General features: G+C 43.7%; 1 protein-coding gene across 1 annotated transcript in view; it reads left to right on the plus strand.

Annotated features, from left to right (window-relative positions):
* The window catches only part of BTBD11 (BTB domain containing 11), a 331,313-nt gene that overhangs the window by 255,928 nt on the left and 52,327 nt on the right, over positions 1 to 23,058 (plus strand). Inside the window, 1 exon segment of the mRNA XM_030545135.1 lies at positions 5,429 to 5,581. Coding sequence (XP_030400995.1) covers positions 5,429 to 5,581 — 153 coding nt within the window.

Raw genomic sequence — 23,058 nt, forward strand, 5'->3', positions numbered from 1 at the left:
AAGAATAAATGTAAATGAAGGGTTAGGTTCCAAGGACATTTTTTTCACCAGACAAAAGACTAATATACATATTAATATATATGACTATACTAATGTATATAATGTATATAAGACTAATATACATATAGTGTGTATACACACACACACACACACACACACACACACACACACACAGTGTATAGGTTTTAAACAAACAATTTAATAATGGTACACAGTAACGATGATTGTGAAGCTTGGTTGAGGTGGAGGAGTCAGAGGGTGGGATATTTCCCTTATTGCTAAATGATGAACTAGCAGTTGGCTGAGACCTCAAGAGTTAACTCTCTCACTCAACAAGGCAGCAGGAATGGAGGGAGATATGTGCATTTCCCCTTTAAATACATTGCCTTGTTAATTAGATCAGCTTGCTGAGACCACAGCTGCTGCAAGCTCCCTCTGCCTTGAGCCCTGGTTTATGTCCCCTGATCTATGAAAGATGGGTAAGTGAGGTGCAGGGGGGAGGGAGACACCCTGACATTAGCCCCCCTCTTCCTTCCCTCCCCCCTGAACAGCAAGCAGGAATCTCAGGGAGCAGCTCCAAGGCAGAGGGGAGGAGCAGCACATGGCAGTGAGGGGAGGGACAGTGCTGCCCAGAGGATTCAGGGGGCCTGGGGCAAAGCAATTTCGGAGGCCCCCTCCATTAAAAAAAATTGCAATACTATACAATACTATATTCTCGTGGGGGCCCCCGTGGGGCCTGGCGCAAATTGCCCCTCTTGCTCCCCCCCATGGGCAGCCCTGGGAAAAATAAACCTTCTGCATCTCGGCACAAACCCAGTTTTGAGAAAACTTCTTTACAAGGTAACACTGGTTCTCAGCATCAACTAGTGCTAAAAGACACTAAAGCTCATTAAAAGGGTTGGACAAATATTTTCCGTCAAAATTTTTTCTGGATCGAAAACTAGGGGGCGTTAAAAAGCAGAACAAAATCACAGACAATGTCTGCTTTCCTTCAAAATTTGTTGTGATTTTTTTAATTGAAAAGCTGAAATTAGTCTGCCAAAACCTGAATATGGTTTGGGGTTTCAGAAGTGTGTGGCCAAATATTTGCTGCTTGCTGTGTTTGATTGTTTAAAGAAACAATAAAAAAATCTACTTAAAAAAAATCCAAAGCTTTTGAACCACCTCAGCTTGTGACCAAACGCCTGAGCCCATCCAGTCAGAGATTTTTCCAGGTTTCTAATACTCTGCTGGCTTCCTTGACTCTCATCTGTCCCCATAACTTTGGGTTCATTTAGATTAGAACATAAATACAGCCATACTGGGTCAAACCAAAGGTCCATCCAGCCCCGTATCCTGTCTACCGACAATGGCCAATGCCAAGTGCCCCAGAGGGAGTAAACCTAACCGGTAATGATCAAGTGATCTCTCTCCTGCCATTCATCGCCATCCTCTGACAAACAGAGGCTAGGGACACCATTCCTTAGCCATCCTGGCTAATAGCCATTAATGGACTTAACCTCCATGCATTTATCTGTTTCCTAGAGACTGGCTCCATGGGGTCCCTCACAAACTGGAGATGGTTACTGTGGGTTTGTCTTTAGTATAGCTTATGTACATACTACACAAACTGAGCAATTGAGCTTGTTCCAGAATCTGGGATGAGCTTGTGTTGTGAAAACTGAAATGCTCAAAATTGCATATGCATGTGAATGGACCCAGGGTGCTAAAATTAAATTAATCCATGGGTTCTCAAACTAGGGGTCAGGACCCCTCAGGGGGTCACAAGGTTATTACTGGGGGTCACGAGCTGTCAGCCTCTACCTCAAACCTTGCTTTGCCTCCAGCATTTATAATACTGTTAAATATATAAAAAAGTGTTTTTAATTTATAGGGGGGGTCGCACTCAGAGGTTTGCTATGTGAAAGAGTCACCAGTACAAAAGTTTGAGAACCACTGAATTAACCCCTCTCAAGCTTCAGGGAATGCAGGGGAGGGAGGTCTCCTTTGGTAGGGTTGGGAAGGATATTGCTCTTCTCATGTGATCCTTCCCCCAGTGGCTAATTTTAAATGAAGCTACCATCCCCTGAGATGAATCTCCCTATGGCACTGAAATTAAATATAGACTGTAAATTGGCATTTGAGAAGTGAAAGGGATGGTAGCCCTAATGGAAAAGCTAACAGCTTGGCTCTTCTGCAAGCCTCAAACTGCTGAATGAGCTTTAGGGTAGGGAAGGCTGTGCCTCCCAAACAGCCTGGCCCTGCCCCCTATCCGACCCCTACCCACTTCCTGTCCCCCGACTGCCCACCCCCCTCAGAATCCCTGACCCGTCCTGCTCCTTGTCCCCTCACTGTCCCCCAGAGACCTCATCCCCCACCACCCCTGGACCCCACCCCTGCTCCCTGTCCCCTAACTGCCCCAACCTCTATCCTCCCTCCTGCTGAGTCCTGACAGACCCCCAGAATGCCCACGATCCGACCTCCTCCCCCGTTCCCTGTCCCCTGACCGCCCCCCCAACCTCTGCCCCCTCCCTGTGCACTGACTGTCCCCAGGACTCCCTGCCCCTTAGCCAACCCCCCTGGCCCTGGCCCCTTACCCCCAGTTCCTCCCTCACCCAGAGCCTCAGCGCATCCAGGAGCTTCTCTCGACAGCTGTAGCATGGCTCTGGCGGGACCCCTGAGCTCTTCCCCACTCAGAGCCGCGTGGTCAGGGGGCGGGGCTGTGAGCTCCAGGCTGAGCTCAGCTCCCTCCGCGCGGCCCGGAGCTCGCAGCCCCGCCCCCTGACCACGCAGGTCTGAGTGGGGCGGAGCTTGCAGGACCCCCGCCAGAGCCACACTGCAGCGCTGTTCAGGGACGCTCTTAGATGCGCTGAGGCTGCGGGAGAGGGGCGGAGGCGGAGTTGGGTTGGGTGGGGTCAGAGAGGGAGCCTCAGTCATTCTTGTGGGGGGCCCCGCAGAGCCCAGGGCCTGGGGCAAATTGCCCCACTTGCCCCCCCCCCAGGCGGCCCTGGTGAGGGACAGCTGCAATTGCTAGCCTGCTGGGCAGCTGCTGCACAGGAAACTTAGGGAGTGGGGAGCTGGTAGGGGGGCTGCCACTCCACCCTGGTTCCAAGCCCCCACCAGCTAGCTGCAACAGGTTGCTCTTCCTGCATGCAGTAGACAAAGCAGGCGGCTGCCAAATGACGTTAAAAGGGAGCATTACACAACTTTAAACGAGCATGTTCCCTAATTGATCAGCAACAAAACAACGTTAACTGGGACGACTTTAAGTGGCGAGTTACTGTACAGAAGGAGGGGTAAGCAAGGAAAAAGAACACCAAATGAAAGGGGGTGAGTGAAAGAAGAAAGGAAGGCATGCAATTCTTGATTATTTCCTCAACCTGCTTGTCCGTCCCTGGCCACCAGAAGTCTTGTTGCAGTTGTGTTTTGGTTAGACCCATCCGTAAATGTCCTTCATGTGTCAAGTGAATCAGTTGTTCTCTCAGGATATGTCTACACTACCCACCGGATTGGTGGGCAGCCTAGATGCAACAGATTGACTCCTGAGCGCTCTCCCATCGACTCCTGTACTCCACTGTCGCAAAAGGCGCAGCCAGAGTCCATGGGGGACTGGCAGCAGTCGACTCACCGCAGTGAAGACACTGCGGTTAGTAGGTCTAAAGTATGTCAACTTCAGCTACATTGTTCACGTAGCTGAAGTTGCATGACTTAGATCAATCATTCTCCACCCCACTCCAGTGTAGACCAGGCCTAAGAAGTGTAGGCACAAAACAGTGAGTTCTCAAAATCCGTTCCTTTACAAGGGACAATTCACATGATGTACATCTAAATGGTTGCAAATGTGCTGGTGTCATTGTCTTGTAGGGCCATCCATTGACTACACAAGTCTTTAGGTCCTAAAGTACCGTGTCTTCTCTCGTGGCTGTTTTCCACTCTGAGGTTGTGCTGACTCTGATAGTGATGATTGACAATATATAGCAATAGGAATTGCACGATGGCCTAATCTCGTTCCTGCCTCTCCAGGTATTAGGAGAAGTGTGAGACAAGGGAGACTGCTTAAAAGATTGGAAGACTGTTACCAGACTCAAGTGACAGTTGGAAGTGATGGTTTAAAGTCTTATGATGGTGATTCTAAAGGGGAAGGGTGTGATGTATGTAGCTAGGTGCAGATAATGAACCCAATTTGTAAGTTTGTTGCTAAGTAATTTCTGTAATTTTGAGTACAATAACTACAGTTCCCAGGAGGCACTAGAGGAGGTAGAGGGAAAGGAGGAGAAGGAATGGAAGAATCATCTCTGTGAAAGAGGGGAATAAACCTTACCTTTGCTATTATTAAACTTCTTGAGTCTTCCTCGAATTGGTTTAGGTATTAAAGCACGCTCAACTGCTGGTAGAACAGTGGGCGGAGTACACTTTCTGGAAATGGGAGTTGCACATGTTTTGTGCCTGTCTACACTAGTGCTCAAACCATGTTCAAATGTGGCTGGAGTGAGAGGACCAGAGGGGTACTGTATTTGACACCAGTGGTTAACTATTTATTCCTAGCAGACACACAGCAGTGTTATGTAATAGTTTTATAACAGTAAAAAGAAAATCCACGTCCTCACTGGTGTTAGGCCCAATTTAGATTGTAATGTCCATGTTGCTTTAGTAGAGGTGGTGAGAAACTGAAAAGCTGAATGAAAACAACAGGTTACAGAAGGGACTTGAGCCAAATGGCAACTGACTTTTGAGCGTATGATTTAAAAAAAAAACATATGACACAGTAGCAGGTAATTTCCCCCAATTTTCATGCCCTGTATTTATAATAGTTTTAATTTGAACAGTAGTAGACTTTTAAAAATATGATCTGTGAAGCAGCCCTCAGATACCTCAAAAATGCGGTAGGGTCAGTGGTACTCAGCCTTCAACAATGTACAAGCCATGTCATCACTGAGCTGCAGAGAGCCACAAAATAATAATCTGGTGAGATTCTGACATTGCATCAGTCTGAGACAATGCGGTATTTGGAAACTTCCTCGCACATCAACTACCTTCTCTCCTCTTCCTTTGACTGCTGGGTTGGGTGGAAGGGTTCTCCCTCTCCCTCCCTCAGCTGGTGGCAGGGTAGGAAGGAAGCTCTGACTGACAGGCATGTATCAGCCAAAAGGGGTGTGTTCCTGTGAGTGGGGTTCTGCTTGCTTTTCCTGAGACCCAGTTTGAAGCATGTGGATTCCCAGGCAAATGTGTGGACCTCAAAGCAACCACTTACAGAGCCATAAAGATAAGAAGTTCATGAGCTATGATTTGCATTTCATGGGCAAAAAATGCAGCCCGCCCTTTCCTGGAAATGGTGCAAGTCAGCTGCATGGGTTAGACCTGCCTGCAGTTTGCTAAGCTAGTTTGATCACTCTCTAATTTTGATGTTTAAAGATTAATAGCACTCGCTGTCCTGTTTTGCTCTTTCTAGGCCATTCATAGTGTTGCCACCCCTGATGGAATGGATAAGGGTTGCTTTGGCTAATGCAGGGCACCGTCGCAGTTTCTCTGTGGACAGTGATGATGTACGGCAAGCAGCAAGGCTCTTACTACCTGGAGTTGACTGTGAACCTCGACAGTTAAAGTAAGTCCATGCAAAGAAATAATTATTTCAAAAACCTGTAGCTCTTTCATAGTAACAGTGATTTAACAGGCAGAGTAAGGGCTTTGTTATGTCCTCAGATGTGCAGAATGCTCATTCTTGTTACTGTATACCTTGTAAAATCAGCTACTGTATTTGTTCACATGCCTGTACGAGCCAGTTTCACAGGCTGCATGGTAATGTGCCTGCATACCTAACAACTGGATCAAGCTCTGAATCTGTTCCTTCAATCTTGGTTTGTCCTTTACCATTACGTTCTGCTTTATAATGAAAGGCTGAAGTCTTCAGCTAATTGTGTCTGTTTCATTGTGTTGCTGGTACAAAATACTGAGATGTAATGTATAGGGCTGAATATATTATACTGTTTTCTGCAATAGTGGTTTATACAGCACATTTACAGATAAAACCAGGTCTTGTAATAAAATTACATTTTTGATCCTGAAATCAATTTAATTGAAAGATGTTGCAGGTCTGAATAATTCAATAATTATTTTTAAATATGTGAGATGTGACCTTCTAATGAGGCCCTAAAGTATATGTTTTCAGTATATGTTTTTAATGCGCTGCCTTTTCTTACTCATATATGCATGTATAAAACAGCTTCCTAGTGCATACTTGATTCTGGGGTATATTTATTTTAGATGTTTATATGAAAAGCTCTTATGAATGTGTCAAAAGCAGAACTATTCATCAAAGTTGTTTAATAGCTGCAACACACAATATCATCAGACACTACCTTAGAGTCTAGTGAATTCAAACCCAAGCTCATATTTTTCAGAATCCTGTCACTCATACTCATACTCAGGTGATATATATATGCTTTCTTGCAACACAGAAGCATGGAAATTATATACATGAGTAGGTATGACAACCTGCATCATAACAGATGTATTTTTTTTACTCTGGTTTTCCAATGCTCTTTCACTAAATATATTTTATTTTGCGACTGAAATAATGCTTTCTTGGTTGAATATTTTATTAAATATGTTGAATTTAAAAGCTAAATCTTGAGATTCATATTTCAAATACTGACTGTAACTGTTTCATATGAAGCTAAATATCCTGGGCCTGATTGTCAGTAGGACTTAACATTTCACTGTTTCAGCTGAAGTCTATGAGATCTACCAGTACTCAGCTTCTTTGATAATGAAGCTCTTAATTTTAAAAAGGCACAACTAAAAGTACCTTTCCAATTGAACTAGTTGATACAATTGTAGAAAAGTCAATACTATTTCTTCTAGCCCCTTGAAAGAACAAAAATCATGTTTTGATATGATAAGAATATACAGTTTTTCTGTAGTTAGCTTGTGTATAGAAAAACATTGACTGTTTTTACCCATTCTGCCATTTTAACAGAAGTTAAAGTTTCAAAACCAGGTTATGTTAGAGTGAATTGTATTTATGTCCCAGATAATCGACTGATTATTGAGAAGAAATCAGTGCTCAGCTAAAGCAGCCATCTAGAATTCAGTTTATAAAGAAAAATAAACTGTAGCACTTTTCAGCTGTCTTACAGGCTGGAATGAGAATGGAAAGTACGATCTAGGATTAATGAGGGTTTGCTTTCCATTCCCATTTCCCAAAACTAAGGTCACTGTATACTGCTCTGCCAGTGGAAAGGGGCCTTCAAGTGAGTGTTAATGTGACATTTAAAGGCTCTTTACACTGTCACAGTGGTGGAGAGTGTGCTTGATGTAACTGAGACCTTGGCTACGCTGGCGCTTTACAGCGCTGCAACTTTCTCGCTCAGGGCTGTGAAAAAACACACCCCTGAGCAGAGCAAGTTACAGCACTGCAAAGCGCCAGTGTAAACAGTGCCCCAGCACTGGGAGCGCAGCTCCCAGTGCCGCAAGCTAATCCCCACGGGGAGGTGGAGTATCTGCAGGGCTGGGAGAGCTCTCTTCCAGCACTGGCTCTGCGACCACACTCACACTTCAAAGCGCTGCCACGGGAGCGCTGTACAACTGCAAATGTAGCCAAACCCTGAGAATCAGGCGCTGTGTGTCTGTAATATTGAGATCAAAGGAGAGGTTGCTACTTGTTGGAAAGCATCATGACATTAATTTGAAATCTTGCTACTTGTAATGTTTTGTTTCTGCTCAGTACAGACCCTCAGCACTCCTCATTTCCACCCAGTCGATGTACCAGCCTCTCATTTCTCCCCAATGAGCAGCAACAGCTTTGCATCTCCCCAATCCTCATCAAGCATCAATTCTATAGTTGCCAAGGCTTTGAAATATTTTCATGAGGCGAGTCTTCAAATAAACTAAGGGACTGAGGACAGCTGGAGGATTTTATGTGTAGTCTTAGACATTTTAGATTATTTTTTATAAAAAAAATCCTAACTACTGGGACTCTTAAGCCTGGAAATGTTATCGGTTTTTTCTTAAGGATCTTTTCTCTTACTGGTCCAGATGGCAAAAACCAAAAAGACACCACCCCCCCCCAAAAAAACAAAAAGAACCAAAACTAAATAATACATCATATGCTACATTCTCTGTCCTGTGTCTGCCATTGTGACATTGCATTGTTCCTCTAGGTTGATTCATGGCCTATTGTTAAATAATGTAAGACAAAATCTGCTTCCACACTGCAATACATTTTCTAGAAAAGAAGTTTGGAAGAATCTCAAAAGACTTGGAGTTCAGGATCAGTTCAGATAAAAAATTGACTGTTCAGTGTCCTATCTGAACCTCCAGCGAAGAGATCTCATACCATATTTTTGTGACACTTCCCAGCTCAATCACACGCACCTATGGTCAGGCACCTAGTATGTGGGTTTGTAAATCATCTCAGCCTTATTTCTCTCCTTCCTCCCAAAATTTCCCTTTCTTCCTCCTCCCACTATCTCCCTTCTAGCACCCCTTCTCGCTCTACTGTGGTCTTCTTCACAGAGCAGGGGAACCAACAAGAAGGCAATGAAATCTGTCAAGGAGTGAGTAAGGTGACTGCCTGCCTGGTAGCTAGGCAGGGCCAGCTGCAGGCACCAGTGAAGGAAGCAGGTGCCTGGGGTGGCCAATAGGAAAGGGCGGCACGTCTGGGTCTTCGGCAGAACTTCAGCGGCTGCTCCAGTGCTCTGCTTTAGAAGTAGGTGGCAGATCGGCAGCAGGTCCTTCACTGCGTCTCTTCGGTGGCACTTCGGGGGAGCTCAATTGGTTGGGGTTTTTTAGCTGCTTGGGGTGGCAAAAAAGCTGGAGCCGGCCCTGTAGCTAGGAGATACATCTGCAGCCAAAATTGTAATCTTGATGGTCAGGGAAAATCCTGCTGCTCTATGGGACATAGGGAAAAAGTTAGGGTCTGCTTTAACAAATAAGAATTGCTGATAAGTATTATCTCATCCCTCACCAACCCAAATTCCAGTATCTCCAGTAACATCTGATTCCTTTCTTCAGCATTTTCAGATGTCCCCTGCAGATCTGTTTTCCATCCTCAACCCCTGGCCTGTCCAGTTGTCACTCAACAAATCATACTCCCAATCTTTAATATAGGGTTCAAGACCATTATTTCTCCTGCCCCAACAAGAGCAGTAGAAAAAAGTGGATGGAAAAGTAGTCAGGACATATTGAGGGGAGCAATTCTCCCATCTGGGAAAAGATCAGGGCAGGTGATCTGAGTCAGAGAGTGATGAGCAGCCTGAGGACCTACTCTGCTGAGAGTTAAAGGATAATGTGATATACTGGTTTATTCATCTCATACACAGTGATGGCAAGTGTCATATCTGCATCAAGTATCATCTGCAGCTTCCCATATGGAAACCTGAAGGGGTCAGTTTTGTCATTTTCCAATGCGTATGTGAAGCCAGTCAGAGCATTAATATGATAAAATGGTCTGAAGAATCAATATTCTGGTGATATCAAGATGTATATCCCTTCCCTTTCCTACTAAGGCAATTCTATCTTGATATTTTCTCACTATTTTGGGGCCAGATTCACTCCTTTGGTTCTGCTAGCTCAGTGGCTCTCAACCTTTGCAGACTACTGTACCCCTTTCAGGAATCTGATTTGTCTTGCATACCTCCAAGTTTCACCTCACTTAAAAACTATTTGCTTACAAAACCAGACATAAAAATACAGAAGTATCACAGCCACTGTTACTGAAAAATTGCTCACTTTCTAATTTTTACCATATAACTATAAAATAAATTGATTGGAATATAAATATTGTACTTACACATCAGTGTACTGTATAGTATATAGAGCAGTATAAACAAGTCGAATTTAATTGTACTGGCTTGGCTAGTGCTTTTTATGTAGCCTGTTGTAAAACTTGGCAAATATATAGATGAGTTCGTGTATCCCCTGGAAAACCTCTGCGTACTCCCAGGGAGTTGAGAACCACTGTGCTAGCTGATCTAAGGTTTCAGGCTCCTGGTAGTAATATGTTCACATAGCACTGGAGTATGGTAGCACAAGCCTTCTGCAACCCAGTTCCAATGGGGATCCCAGAGCAGGCTGCCGTAGCCCACAGTGAGCGGGGCTGGCTAACAGATGCACTAATTCGGAAGTCTGGTGACCCTCTACTAGCAGGGTTGCTCTAGAGCTGCAATTATAAAATAAAGCTGCTTCCCCCTACAAGGGAAAGATGAGCTGTGGTATCTCTGCCTTTCTTTCTCTGTGGGTTAATGCCTCAACCACCACAGTGAGGTCTTGGCTTCATTTTTCCGTATCTTGGTGCAGTCCAACTAGTCTCTTCCATATTTCTGATGTGGGGCCCCTGTGCAGGATTCCATGTTCAGCCATATCAAATGCTGCACAGTGGCCGAGTGATACCAGTACAGATATATGGCCTTGTCCATCATTGCCACCAGCGCTCCCTCTGTTCCGTGTCCTGGTATGAATCCTGACTGAGAATGGTCCAGGACACTAGATGGAATTGGCAACAAATCTTTGTGAACTTCCCAGTTAGCTTGCTCAGCAAAGGGAGATTAGACAGGAGGCAGTAATTAGCTAAATCAGTTCCCTCAAGAGATGGTTCCTTAAATACTAACTGGAATTAAGTAGTGTTTAGTGGTGGTACAGGCTCCAGTCAGGTCAACAAAGTTCTGAAAGTAGGAGTCATTTGTGAGCAGGAGCTGAACATGGTTTGACGATGGTCGGGAATGGCTTCTCTCACCTCTGAGATATTCAATATTGGTGACTTTTTCTCCTGAAGGCAGACCTCGCCGCAGTGATCCATTCCTAATGGATAATGCTTAGTTAGGATTATTGTAATGTGCTTTATTTATAGCTGCCTTTGGAAACAGTTCACACATTGTAGCTAGGGCAGACTGCTCCAGTGTAACTCCTCAGGGATTGTTTTTGTGCCCAAGGGCAGATGAGAACCTACCTTCACTGTCTGCCTCGTATCCAACAAGCGTTGCTGCCAATATTGTGCAGCCAATGAGCTCTGTCATGGACGTTACTGTCTGTCTCATGGTGTAATCTCAAGAAGATGAGAGAGGGGGCCCACCATCTCAAGGGCCCATAGCTCTGCAGTCTTGCTAACTCCTGTGATTTTATCACCAGGTTTGCAATATTTAGCGGGTGGTTTTTTTGTAAACCCCAGTTCCAGGAGTCATGTGATTATGTTAAAATCTCAATTTGCATTTTTGAGGAGTGTTAAGTTTCTAACCATCATGGTTCTGGATTAAAGCTGGAAAAAGTGACCTCTAAAGGCTCAAAAACCAGAAAGGAAATACAAAGAATCCTATTAATTTATTTTAAAAATCTCATCATTTTCAAGCCAATTTCATGATTTTAGGGAGCTGACTCATGATTGTTGAATGCCGTTGGTGACGTTGACTCTAGAATGCTCTTTTCCTCTCAAGAGCACATCTTTGTCATGCTAGGCAAAGCTCAAGATGTTTTGTTTTCTTTTTACCTTTATGTTCCTTGAGAGGTTTCGTTTATTTTAATAACAGATGATGCCATTTCCAGTTTTAAGTGGGGGGAAGACCTCTAGTGGTAATTAATATGATAGCACTTACACTGCAGTCACATCACATCTTTCTTTATATGGCAGTGGATAATGTGATGCACCTCCTAAATGACAGCCCAGACACAAAAATGGGGCCATATTGCACTCTTTGACCTTGTGTACACACAGGGTAGGGTGAAGTGGAGTTGATTAATTTGCACTGAGTTTTTTGGCACACTCACTGGTATGTACTAAATAGTATGCAGTGACTGCATACAGGCTAAAAGCAACAAAGAATCCTATTTCAGAGTAGCAGCCGTGTTAGTCCATCTGCAAAAAGAACAGGAGTACTTGTGGCACCTTAGAGACTAACAAATTTATTTGAGCATAAGCTTTCGTGGGCTACAGCTCACTTAATCGGATGCATATAGTGGAAAATACAGTAGGAAGATATATGTATACACACACAGAAAACATGAAACAATGGGTGTTACCATAGACACTATAAGGAGAATGATCGTTAAGGTGATCTATTGTCAGCAGGAGAGAAAAAGAACTGTTTGTAGTGGTAATGAAAATGGCCCATTTCCAGCAATTGACAAGGAGGTGTAAGGAACTGTAGTGTGTATGGGGAGGGGGGGTGGAGATAAGCATGGGGAAATAGTTTCACTTTGTGTAATGACCCATCCACTCCCAGTCTTTATTCAGGCCTAGTTTTATGGTGTCCAATTTGCAAATTAATTCCAATTCAGCAGTCTCTCATTGAAGTCTGTTTTTGAAGGTTTTTTGTTGTAATATTGCGACTTTTAGGTCTGTAATCAAGTGGCCAGGGAGACTGAAGTGTTCTTCAACTGGTTTTTGAGTGCTATAATTCTTGATGTCTGATTTGTGTCCATTTGTTCTTTTATGTAGAGACTGTCCGGTTTGGCCAATGTACATGGCAGAGGGGCATTGCTGGCACATGATGGCATATATCACCTTGTTAGATGTGCAGGTGAATGAGCCCCTGATGGCATGGCTGATGTGATTAGGTCCTATGATGGTGTCCCCTGAAAAGATATGTGGACAGAGTTGGCAACGAGCTTTGTTGCAAGGATAGGTTCCTGGGTTAGTGTTTTTGTTGAGTGGTGTGTGGTTGCTGGTGATTATTTGCTTCAGGTTGAGGGGTTGTCTGTAAGCAAGGACTGGCCTGTCTCCCATGATCTGTGAGAGTGATGGATCGTCCTTCAGGATAGGTTGTAGATCCTTGATGATGTGCTGGAGAGGTTTTAGCTGGGGGCTGAAGGTGACGGCTAGTGGCGTTCTGTTACTTTCTTTGTTGGATCTGTCTTGTAGTAGGTGACTTGTCAGTACCCTTCTGGCTCTGTCAGTTTGTTTCTTCCCTTCACCAGGTGGGTATTGCAGCTGTAAGAATGCTTGATAGAGATTCTGTAGGTGTTTGTCTCTGTCTGAGGGATTGGAGCAAATGCGATTGTATCTTAGGGCTTGGCTGTAGACAATGGATCGTGTGATGTGGTCTGGATGAAAGCTGGAGGCATGTAGGTAAGTATAGTGGTCAGTAGGTTTCCGGTATAGGGTGATGTTTATGTGACCATCGCTTATTAGCACTGTAGTATCTAGGAAGTGGACGTCTTGTGTGGACTGGTCCAGGCTGAGGTTGATGGTAGAGTGGAAGTCATTGAAATCTTGGTGTAATTCCTCAAGAACCTCCTTCCCATGGGTCCGGATGATGAAGATGTTATCAGTGTAACACAAGTAGAGTAGGGGCATAAGGGGATGAGCCCTGAGGAAGCATTGTTCTAACTCTGTTTGTGCTACATTAGTCTCTAAGGTGCCACAGGGACTCCTCGTTGTTTTTGCTGATACAGACTAACATGGCTACCACTCTGAAATCTGAAGTTGTTGAAATCTTTTCTTGAGTGTAGTGATGGGAAATGACACTTCTGCCTTCAGACCCCTCACAGGTGGAGTTTTCAGACTTCAGGTCTCTCCTTGGTCTTATTAAATATTTATATGCAGCCACTGGAAGAAATGATGAAGCTTCTTGAGCTTAAGTGTCAACAATATACAGATAACACACATCTCTGCTATTTGCAGTTTGTCATAACTAAGGCCTTAGCTACACTTGCGAGTTACAGTGCAATAAAGCAACCCTGGGCACCCGAGCTCACTCCCCGTCCACACTGGCAAGGCACGTAGAGTGCTCTGACTCGCAGCTACAGTGCTGCTGATACTCTTCCTTGGCAAGTGAAATAAGGTTTGCTGTGCCCCCACAGGAGCACCGCAGTGCCAGTGTGAACGAGGTGTTGCATTACTGCGCTGTGATCAGCCTCCAGAAATGTCCCATAATCCCGTTAAGTCAAGTGGCCACTCTTGTCATTGTTATGAAATCGGCTGCAGGAATGTGGAAATGCCCTTTCAAAGCTCTGGCTGCTTATCAACTCCAAGAAAAAGCAAACATTTACTGTTTGCTTTGAATGAGTGAGAGAGAGGCGGAGGGGAAGGGGGGGTCTGAACTTACAAGACAGCATGCTGACACACTCTCAGCATCCCAAAACCCCACTCTCTCTCCCCCCACATACACACAGCACACTCCCTGTCACACTCCACTCCACCCACCCCCATTTGAAAAGCACGTTGCAGTCACTTGCATGCTGGGATAGCTGCCCATAATGCACCGCTTCCAATGCCACTGCAAGTGCCGCAAATGTAGCCACGCCAGTGCACTGAAGCTGTCAGTGTGGACAAACGGCAGCACTTTGCCTACTGCGCTCTACGAAGGCGGGCTTAACTCACAGCACTCTACATCTGCACGTGTAGCCATGCCCTAAGGGTTAAAGCAGTGAGGAGTGCTCAGTAGCTCAACTATCTCCCCTCTCCCTGGCTTGAGGGAGCAATACTTCCCAATAACTGCTTCTTTTCCTGGATAGGTGTGGTGAGAGTTCTCTCTCCTGTTTTAATCTACTTTCATCATGGATGATAACTCCAGGATGATTCAGTCATCCCAACACAGGACTGAGATCAGCATAAACACACGAGAGAGTTGGCAAAAGCTAAATCCTAGCAAGACGGAAATTATTATACCTGTGAGCAGAGGGAAATGATTCAGAGAGTTGGCCACCGCGGTACAACTCTCGCCGATTGAGGGTGCATACCCATATATCATCGAGACAGTCAGTTGTTGGGAGTTTGTCTCGATTTCTTGCTGATGCTGTGCTCACTTATAGCAACAGCCACACAAAACATCTACAATCTATGACCAGCTGAGAGATCAGGTCCCAGCTTTGCTGATGATGAATTGGCCCTGAAAATGGTGTCTCACCTTCTATCTGGATTACAGCAATGAACTCAATTTGCAAGTCAAAGCATCAACCCTGAGAAGACTGCAACTGGTGCAGAAGGGAGCAGCATACCTCATCAGCACCACAGATTACCAAGAGCACCTCACCTCTGTGCTCTGCTGACTACACTGTCCCACCCACAATAATGAGTTAAGTTTAAAGATCTCAGTCCTTATTTTTAAAGTGGCCTAGGCCCAGAATATCTAAGAGACAGTCTTGCCCTATGGGTCCATTGCTGTCATTGATGGCTCTATTCCTCAGGAGCAATAGGATTGTCTACCTCAGGGTTCAAGCTCATCAGGACAGAAGACATGAGGATCTTCTTTGGGGCTAGTCCCACACTGTGTAACTCTCTCTTGTGGGAAATAAGTACCGGCATAAACCTATATGCCAGCCCAAACGCAAGGGGTGTTGCTTTGATCTTGCTTTCCTTAAAACCAACATATAGTGTAGCTTGGCTCTCTCACCAACAGAAGTTAGTCCGGTAAAAGATATTACCTCCCCTGCCTTGTCTCTCTAATATAGTGTAGCATGTTAATTTACTCCACACCCCACATGCGCACACATAACAATTTCCCCCTGGAGGCAAATGAAGAGCAACTGCATTTGATAGTCATTAGTCTCCTTATTTAATTTTCTAATTCTGGAAGCCACTCAGATCCCATGGTGATGGTGCAGCATAAGAACCTGAATAGATTGGAATAAGTAGAGATTGTGGGGGAGAAAAATATTTGCCACTGATTTTAACTCTCTTAATATACATTGGACAGGGGGAAGCTCTTTGGAGGGACAGAGTGGAAAAATAAGGTATTTTTCTATCTAATTAGGAACAGTCCCCCTTAAATAGGGGTAGTTGGTTTATATGTCTCTCTCCTTGAGTGTTCTTGTTCTTCCCACAAATTTTGACTAATCCTTTAACACCAGCGGTGGCTGCTGCAATAATTAGGCACAAAAATGCCAACCCAGTATGTGGCTGCAAACAAACTCCTTGACAAAATCCAGCAGTCCCTTGGTGCAGATTATGCCTGAAGATGAAGGGAATGTGAATAATTAAAAGGCAGCATGCAGGTTTCCTGATGTGAATCTCAAGCTATTTTGCCTACTTGATATCTGAGGCCAATAATAATGAGGAATTATTTAAGTCTAGGCCCTTTTCAGTGTCGGGGCCAGAACACACTTTGATTTTACTTGATGTAATATTCCATATGCTCGAGTTCTGTAATGAAATAGTTGTTACAATACAGACAACATATAGTACAGTATTATAGTGATTATGAGGGGTTTGAATTAATTATTCTTGTTAGAGATGAGCCAGAACAAACTCCTGCCCATAAACTGTGGGATTATTCAAAATCAGAAGCCTTATCCAAATTTTACAAATGACTGCTGCCTTTATAAAGAGGCTAGTATATTAAAAGTAATTTGAAATTTGAATCTGGATCCAAATTTTGTAGTTTCAGCACATCTTTAATAGGTTTGTCAGTATCTGTAACCCATTATCTTCATTGTCTCCCTGACAAAAATGACATGTATATTGATATATATCAAGAATGTTTTTATTTCACTGTTTAATATGGATCCTGATTAAAATAATTTAAAATATTTTTATTTTCAAATTTTAAAGAGAGACTCCTTCTCCACCTTTGGCAATAATTGATCTCAGTCTCTGTGGAGTGGTTGTGACTGGACTAATTTTGCCATCCGTGTTAGTGAAAACACAATAGTTTCTGTAAAAGCAGCAAAGAATCCTGTGGCACCTTATAGACTAACAGATGTTTTGGAGCATGAGCTTTCGTGGGTGAATACATCTGACGAAGTGGGTATTCACCCACGAAAGCTCATGCTCCAAAACGTCTGTTAGTCTATAAAGTGCCACAGGATTCTTTGCTGCTTTTACAGATCCAGACTAACACAGCTACCCCTCTGATACTTGACACAATAGTTTCTGGATAGCATTTATACTGTGCGCTCCTTACTGTTATCAATATAATATTTCTGCTCAGGAAACACCTGAGAAAAGGAGTGGTGACAAAGTTAAATCAAGTTAATTATTAGTAGTATTTGTTTTGTGATAGCATCTATGAACCCCAGTCATGGACTGGGACTCCAGTGCACTAGGTGTTGTACAAACACAGAACAGGACAGATGGGTTTTGCCCCAAAGAGCGTAAACATTCCAAACAAATCATTATAATGAATTAAAATATTAGGATGCAAATCATTGTGGAATCTACCACAACTTTACAACGTTATAATCAAGCAAACATCATCTACTGACTCATTACCCTCATTTTGTAATTTAGACAAAAGGCATGGTGAGCAGTCTCAAAGAGCCAAAACACCCAGATAACTTAATTGATAGAGAAAGGTTTGAGGCTTATGTCTCAGTTTGAGCAGTAAGGTTTTAGGTGCTTAGATACCATAATGATGATCATTGGAGGAAAAGAAAAAGCCTAGATAGAAGTTTCTGGCCTTTGCAACATTGTTGTTTCTGACCAATGCAACATTATTGACTTTGACAGCAACATAATATTCTTCTCTCCATTTCTTACAAATCAAAATTACACACACACACACACACACACACACACACACACACACACACACACACACACACACACACACACACACACACACACACACATATAAAAGTGAGAACATCTTTAGAATATGTTTTCAATGGGTTTTTTACATTTCCAAAGCATTACAAAGTTTAAAAAGTTGACCATGACAGTCCACAACCAACCGTGATGATAAATCCAAACTAAGTAATTAAAAAAATCTCTACAATATAGAGTAACATAAACCATGCCTAACACTGTAAAAATAGAAGCACCTTGCCCATGCATCATCCATTAACCCAAACTTATTCAGGCAACAAATAACTTATTTTTAGAGACACACAAACTCTCTCTAAATCACAGGCTCCAAGTAAATATGAAAATAATTTTGAAGTCTTATCTGTTGATATAAAACCTGACTTATGCTTTCATAATATGTGTAATCTTTCTGCCAGGTGGAGCCAGCAGCAACCAGGGTCGGGTTCAATATCTAGGGGTTCCTTTTTAACAATATAACACAGAACTGGCTTGAGTCCCCACCCAGGAACCTGGGAAAATTACACTCCTCTCTGAGGCATGCCGGGGTGGTAATACTTCCCCTCTCACAAGCACAGAGTCTGAGTGTAGAAAAGAAACTTTTAATAGAAGGAGAGAAGTCACCCAGCATTACTTAGGGAAAATGCCACAAGCAGGATTCCTAAACATAAAACTGTGAGCAGGACACCCACCCCAGAGTGTGTGAGGCAGAGTCTTCTGCCTCATGTTCTTGAGTGATACAACCAAAAGTTCCTTTACAGTGCCCCCCTCCGCTCTCTCACCATACCCCACTCCCAGTGGTTGTCCTTGGTCAATGAGGACCCTAGGTTCAGAAGTGCATCTGTGTGAGTTCACCTCACACCTGCGGAAGAAGACACCTGGCTTGCTCCATCATCTGAGCACTTACTCTGGCTGGACACCCCGCCAGCCGCTGTTCCTGGCCACTCTGCTAGTCGCTCCCACCGACCAACTGCCTGCCACTTTCGCCAGCCATTGTCGCCGGCTGCCCATCAGTTACCTTCTGCTGCCACCTGCCTCTCTGCTGTGACCTCTGTAGGTCAGTCTCTTAGTGATTTTTTTAGCTCTCAGCAGCCAGGGCAGAAACACTGCCCCACCACAAGTGATTTCAGCTCTTATTGAGTACTTAAAAATAACAGAAGGCTCCTAGTGAAGCCTATTTAGCTCTGTCTTTGAACAGTGGGGAGGAACAGGTTAAACCAGACCGGGGACCCTTAGGGAGAGTCAACACATCCTGGCTGGGGCACCTGTCCCAACCCCTTTTACTTTCACAGGGGTGTGGCATTCGAGCCCCTGCCTTAGCGAGTTCCTTTCAACTGAGAGTGACCCCTCAGTCAGGATGGGTTCAGCACAGTTCTGCTCCCCTTTACTCATGCAATAAAGATAACATTTCACTACCCTTGCATTCAGATTTAAAATTTTTATTAAAGCTAATGTTAAAATTATATAACATAGAGATTAATGAAATAGTGTCTGTACATCTGGATGTAGTGCTTAAATTATTCAAAAATACAAAATCTGGTTTAAACATCATAAAATACATATAGTAGATAACGTGCAATAACCCAAATTTAGGTGAATAAATTTAATGATACAGTTTAGATATTAGAATCCCAATACTCTGGTACATCACGCATGAAAAGTTGGTTGTAGAAAGTAAATATAGGAATGAGTGTAGATTGTCCCTCAGTAATGGAGCATTTGGGATAGGTTTTTCCTTAGTAGGTAGATATCCATCAGAGAACTATTTCAGTTACTTTCCGATTTTGCTTCTCATCGGCACTCCAGCTCACTTTGGCTGATGTTGGATTACAAAACACTAAAGTTGATCACTTTTAAGCAACACAGCTCCTGTCTGCTGGATACCTACGCAGAGTAGGTGTGTTCATATAAATACAATTTGCTCCTGAAGTCTCTCCCCATCCCAGCTAGCTGTCAGGTGAGGGCTCTTCAGACCCTGCTTTTATCTGAATTTGGGAAAAAACAGGACAAGAGAGAGAATTTACCCTGCAAATAAGGACACATTATACAGACAGGCTGTGAGCTTTTGAACCCTTTCAGAAGTTTGAATATTCCATAGGATGACAAACTATCATGATGACCCCAAAAAACCCTTGACTTTGGCACTTGCAGGTAATATAAGGTTTTACCTGCTCTTAATTTTCTCCTTTCTTACAGAGTCCATTGTAGGTTCGATCCAAAAGAGGGAAAGGAACTGTTGGAACATGTCAAGTCAGTGCAATTTAGAGCACAAATATGTGTAAATTTGTAGAAAATCTGGTGGTAGGTGTGAATGTAGATTGGGGGCTCCAAGCAGCCTGGACATCCTTTGAGGTTGCTGACCTATAGGAAATTGGTGATCACCACCACTTACATTATAGATATGAAGGTGGCATTTTATTCAGAGAGAGTACTCTCCACTGGGAAGGTTCTATGTAATCCTAACTTTGTCTTTGGGCAGCCTCCTGAGCCTGCTTCCTTCCAAGGAATAGACTCTTAGAATCTGTCTGACATAGTTGTTATACAAAGAGTGACATCCTAACACCTGTGACAAGTCCTTCCCTGACTAGTAAGTAATCAGCCAGCCAAGGAAGAAATTCTAAAGGTGTCAGATGGGCTGCAGAATTGCAGCCATTACAGAGCTATCTGCAAGGGAAACGAGAAGGCATCTGCTGGTCAGCCAAAGATTCCCACCTCCTACCAAATCCACAGTGCCACTGTAAAACAGCATTGGGGCTTTTATCTCCTGGGTGGTGACTTAAGACAAGAGTTCCCCCACACCCTTGTTTTCATTCATGAGTGATGGCATGAGCAGTCCACTAATCCTCATAGATAGTTCAGTGGTTTGAGCCTTGGTCTGCTAAACCCAGGGTTGAGAGTTCAATCCTTGATGGGGCCATTTAGAGATCTGGGGACTAGTGCTGCTTTGAGCAGGGGGTTGGACTAGATGACCTCCTGAGGTCCTTTCCAACCCTGATATTCTATGATTCAAACAAATGAAAGGATTTTCTTTTAATTAAAAGAAAAATCATAGGAACTTGTCACTTATCAGGGCTAGAACAACACAGGGAGGTTACTCCATCCCTGGCACCTGCTCCCATGGTCTCCACAGTCCCAGAAGGAAATGGGCAGGAACAAGAGGCAGATGAAAGATAGAGAAGTGGCTAGGGTTTTGCAACTCCTTTATGTGTAAGCAGCTGTAGATTTGTTTGGAGGCAGCTGGTTCGTTGCAACAGACTGACCTTGCCTTTCAGTAGGATGTCCTGCCATGCAGCTAACATCTGTGTCCTGTGCAGTTTGGAAGACTATAAATACTTTTGGGGAGAAAGAGCCATAAATTGGCCATGCAGTTGGGCTGTTTAGTTCTATTTGCATTGGCATTTCAGTCACACTTAGGGAAAGACTTCTATTTCTATGAACACACAATTTCACATGTCATTACCCTTAAAAGCACTCTTGAAAATCTAGACCTATATGTTTAGCTCTCTTAACCATTTCTTGTAAGTTGTATTTTTCAAGATTTTTAGTATGTTAGCCATCCTTTCCTGACCTTTCTGAATCATCACTATATTTCCTGTAGCAGTGTGCAAACCTTGTGTAGTATAAGCAGCAAAGAGTCCTGTGGCACCTTATAGACCAACAGACGTTTTGGAGCATGAGCTTTCATGGGTGAATACCCACTTCATCAGATGCATGTAGTGGAAATTTCCAGGGGCAGGTATATATATGCAAGCAAGAAGCAGGCTACAGATAACGAGGTTAGTTCAATCAGGGAGGATGAGGCCCTCTTCTAGCAGTTGAAGTGTGAAAACACCTAGACACCACGGTGCAAATAAGTGATGGTCACATTAACGCCACCCTATACCGAAAACCTACCGACCGCTATGCCTACCTTCATGCCTCTAGCTTCCATCCCGGGCGCACCACATGATCCATTGTCTACAGCCAAGCACTGAGGTACAACCGCAACTGCTCTAACCCCTCAGACGGAGACCAACACCTACAAAATCTCCACCAAGCATTCTCAAAACTACAATACCCGCACGAGGAAATAAGAAAACAGATCAACAGAGCCAGATGTGTACCCAGAAGCCTCCTACTGCAAGACAAACCCAAGAAAGAAACCAACAGGACTCCACTGGCCATCACATACAGTCCCCAGCTAAAACCCCTCCAATGCATCATTAGGGATCTACAGCCCATCCTGAACAATGATCCCACACTTTCACAGGCCTTGGGTGGCCAGGCCAGTCCTCACCCACAGACAATCTGCCAACCTGAAGCATATCCTCACCAGTAACTGCACACTGCCCCATAATAACTCTAACTCAAGACTCAATCCCTGCAACAAACCTCGATGCCAACTGTGCCCACAGATCTACACCAACGAAACCATCACAGAACCTAACCAGATCAGCCACACCATCACCGGTTCATTCACCTGCACGTCCACTAATGTAATATATGCCATCATATGCCAGCAATGCCCCTCTGCTATGTACATCGGCCAAACTGGACAGTCTCTACGGAAAAGGATAAATGGACACAAATCAGATATTAGGAATGGCAATATACAAAAACCTGTAGGAGAACACTTCAGCCTCCCTGGCCACACAATAGCAGATCTTAAGGTGGCCATCCTGCAGCAAAAAAACTTCAGGACCAGACTTCAAAGAGAAACTGCTGAGCTTCAGTTCATCTGCAAATTTGACGCCATCAGCTCAGGATTAAACAAAGACTGTGAATGGCTTGCCAACTACAAAACCAGTTTCTCCTCCCTTGGTTTTCACACCTCAACTGCTAGAAGAGGGCCTCATCCTTCCTGATTGAACTAACCTCGTTATCTGTAGCCTGCTTCTTGCTTGCATATATATACCTGCCCCTGGAAATTTCCACTACATGCATCTGCCGAAGTGGGTATTCACCCACGAAAGCTCATGCTCCAAAATGTCTGTTAGTCTATAAGGTGCCACAGGACTCTTTGCTGCTTTTACAGATCCAGACTAACACAGCTACCCCTCTGATACTTATGTAGTATGCCATGTACAGACTCACGTACCGCCTTAATTTTACATTCTCTTCTCTTTGGTTCCTATGTTGTGTCCATTGCTATAGTGTCTTTCTCTGTTAAACTTCTGTTTATATAACATAATATTGACCTCAGTTCTGCTGCATTTATTCATGTGAATAATTCCACTGATTTCAATGGGATTATACAGCTACTTGTATGAGTGAGAACTGCAAGATTGGGCTCAATACTGTGTGTGCTTGGGGTTTGTTTTGTTTGCTTTAGTTCATGTGGGGTTTTGGTTTGGCTTGGTTTTTTTAATAAAATATTACACTCCCCTTTCCATTTTCCATCTACTATACCACCCATGTCATTTTTCTGCAGTATTACCAATGAACCAATGTTCTCCTATTCTGTACTTGTGTTTCCTAATTTTTGCTCTGTCTCTAAGACTACTTTGTATTTATCCTCATTGAATTTCATTTTTTTCCAACCTACTCATCACTCTAACTTTTCAAGATCTTGTTACATTTTGTCCTCAGAAGCATTTACCTTTCCCCACATCCTGCTTTTTAAAAAATCACTCCCCAATTTGACCATT

This window comes from Gopherus evgoodei, chromosome 1 (assembly GCF_007399415.2).
Source record: "Gopherus evgoodei ecotype Sinaloan lineage chromosome 1, rGopEvg1_v1.p, whole genome shotgun sequence".
Lineage (NCBI taxonomy): Eukaryota > Metazoa > Chordata > Testudines > Testudinidae > Gopherus > Gopherus evgoodei.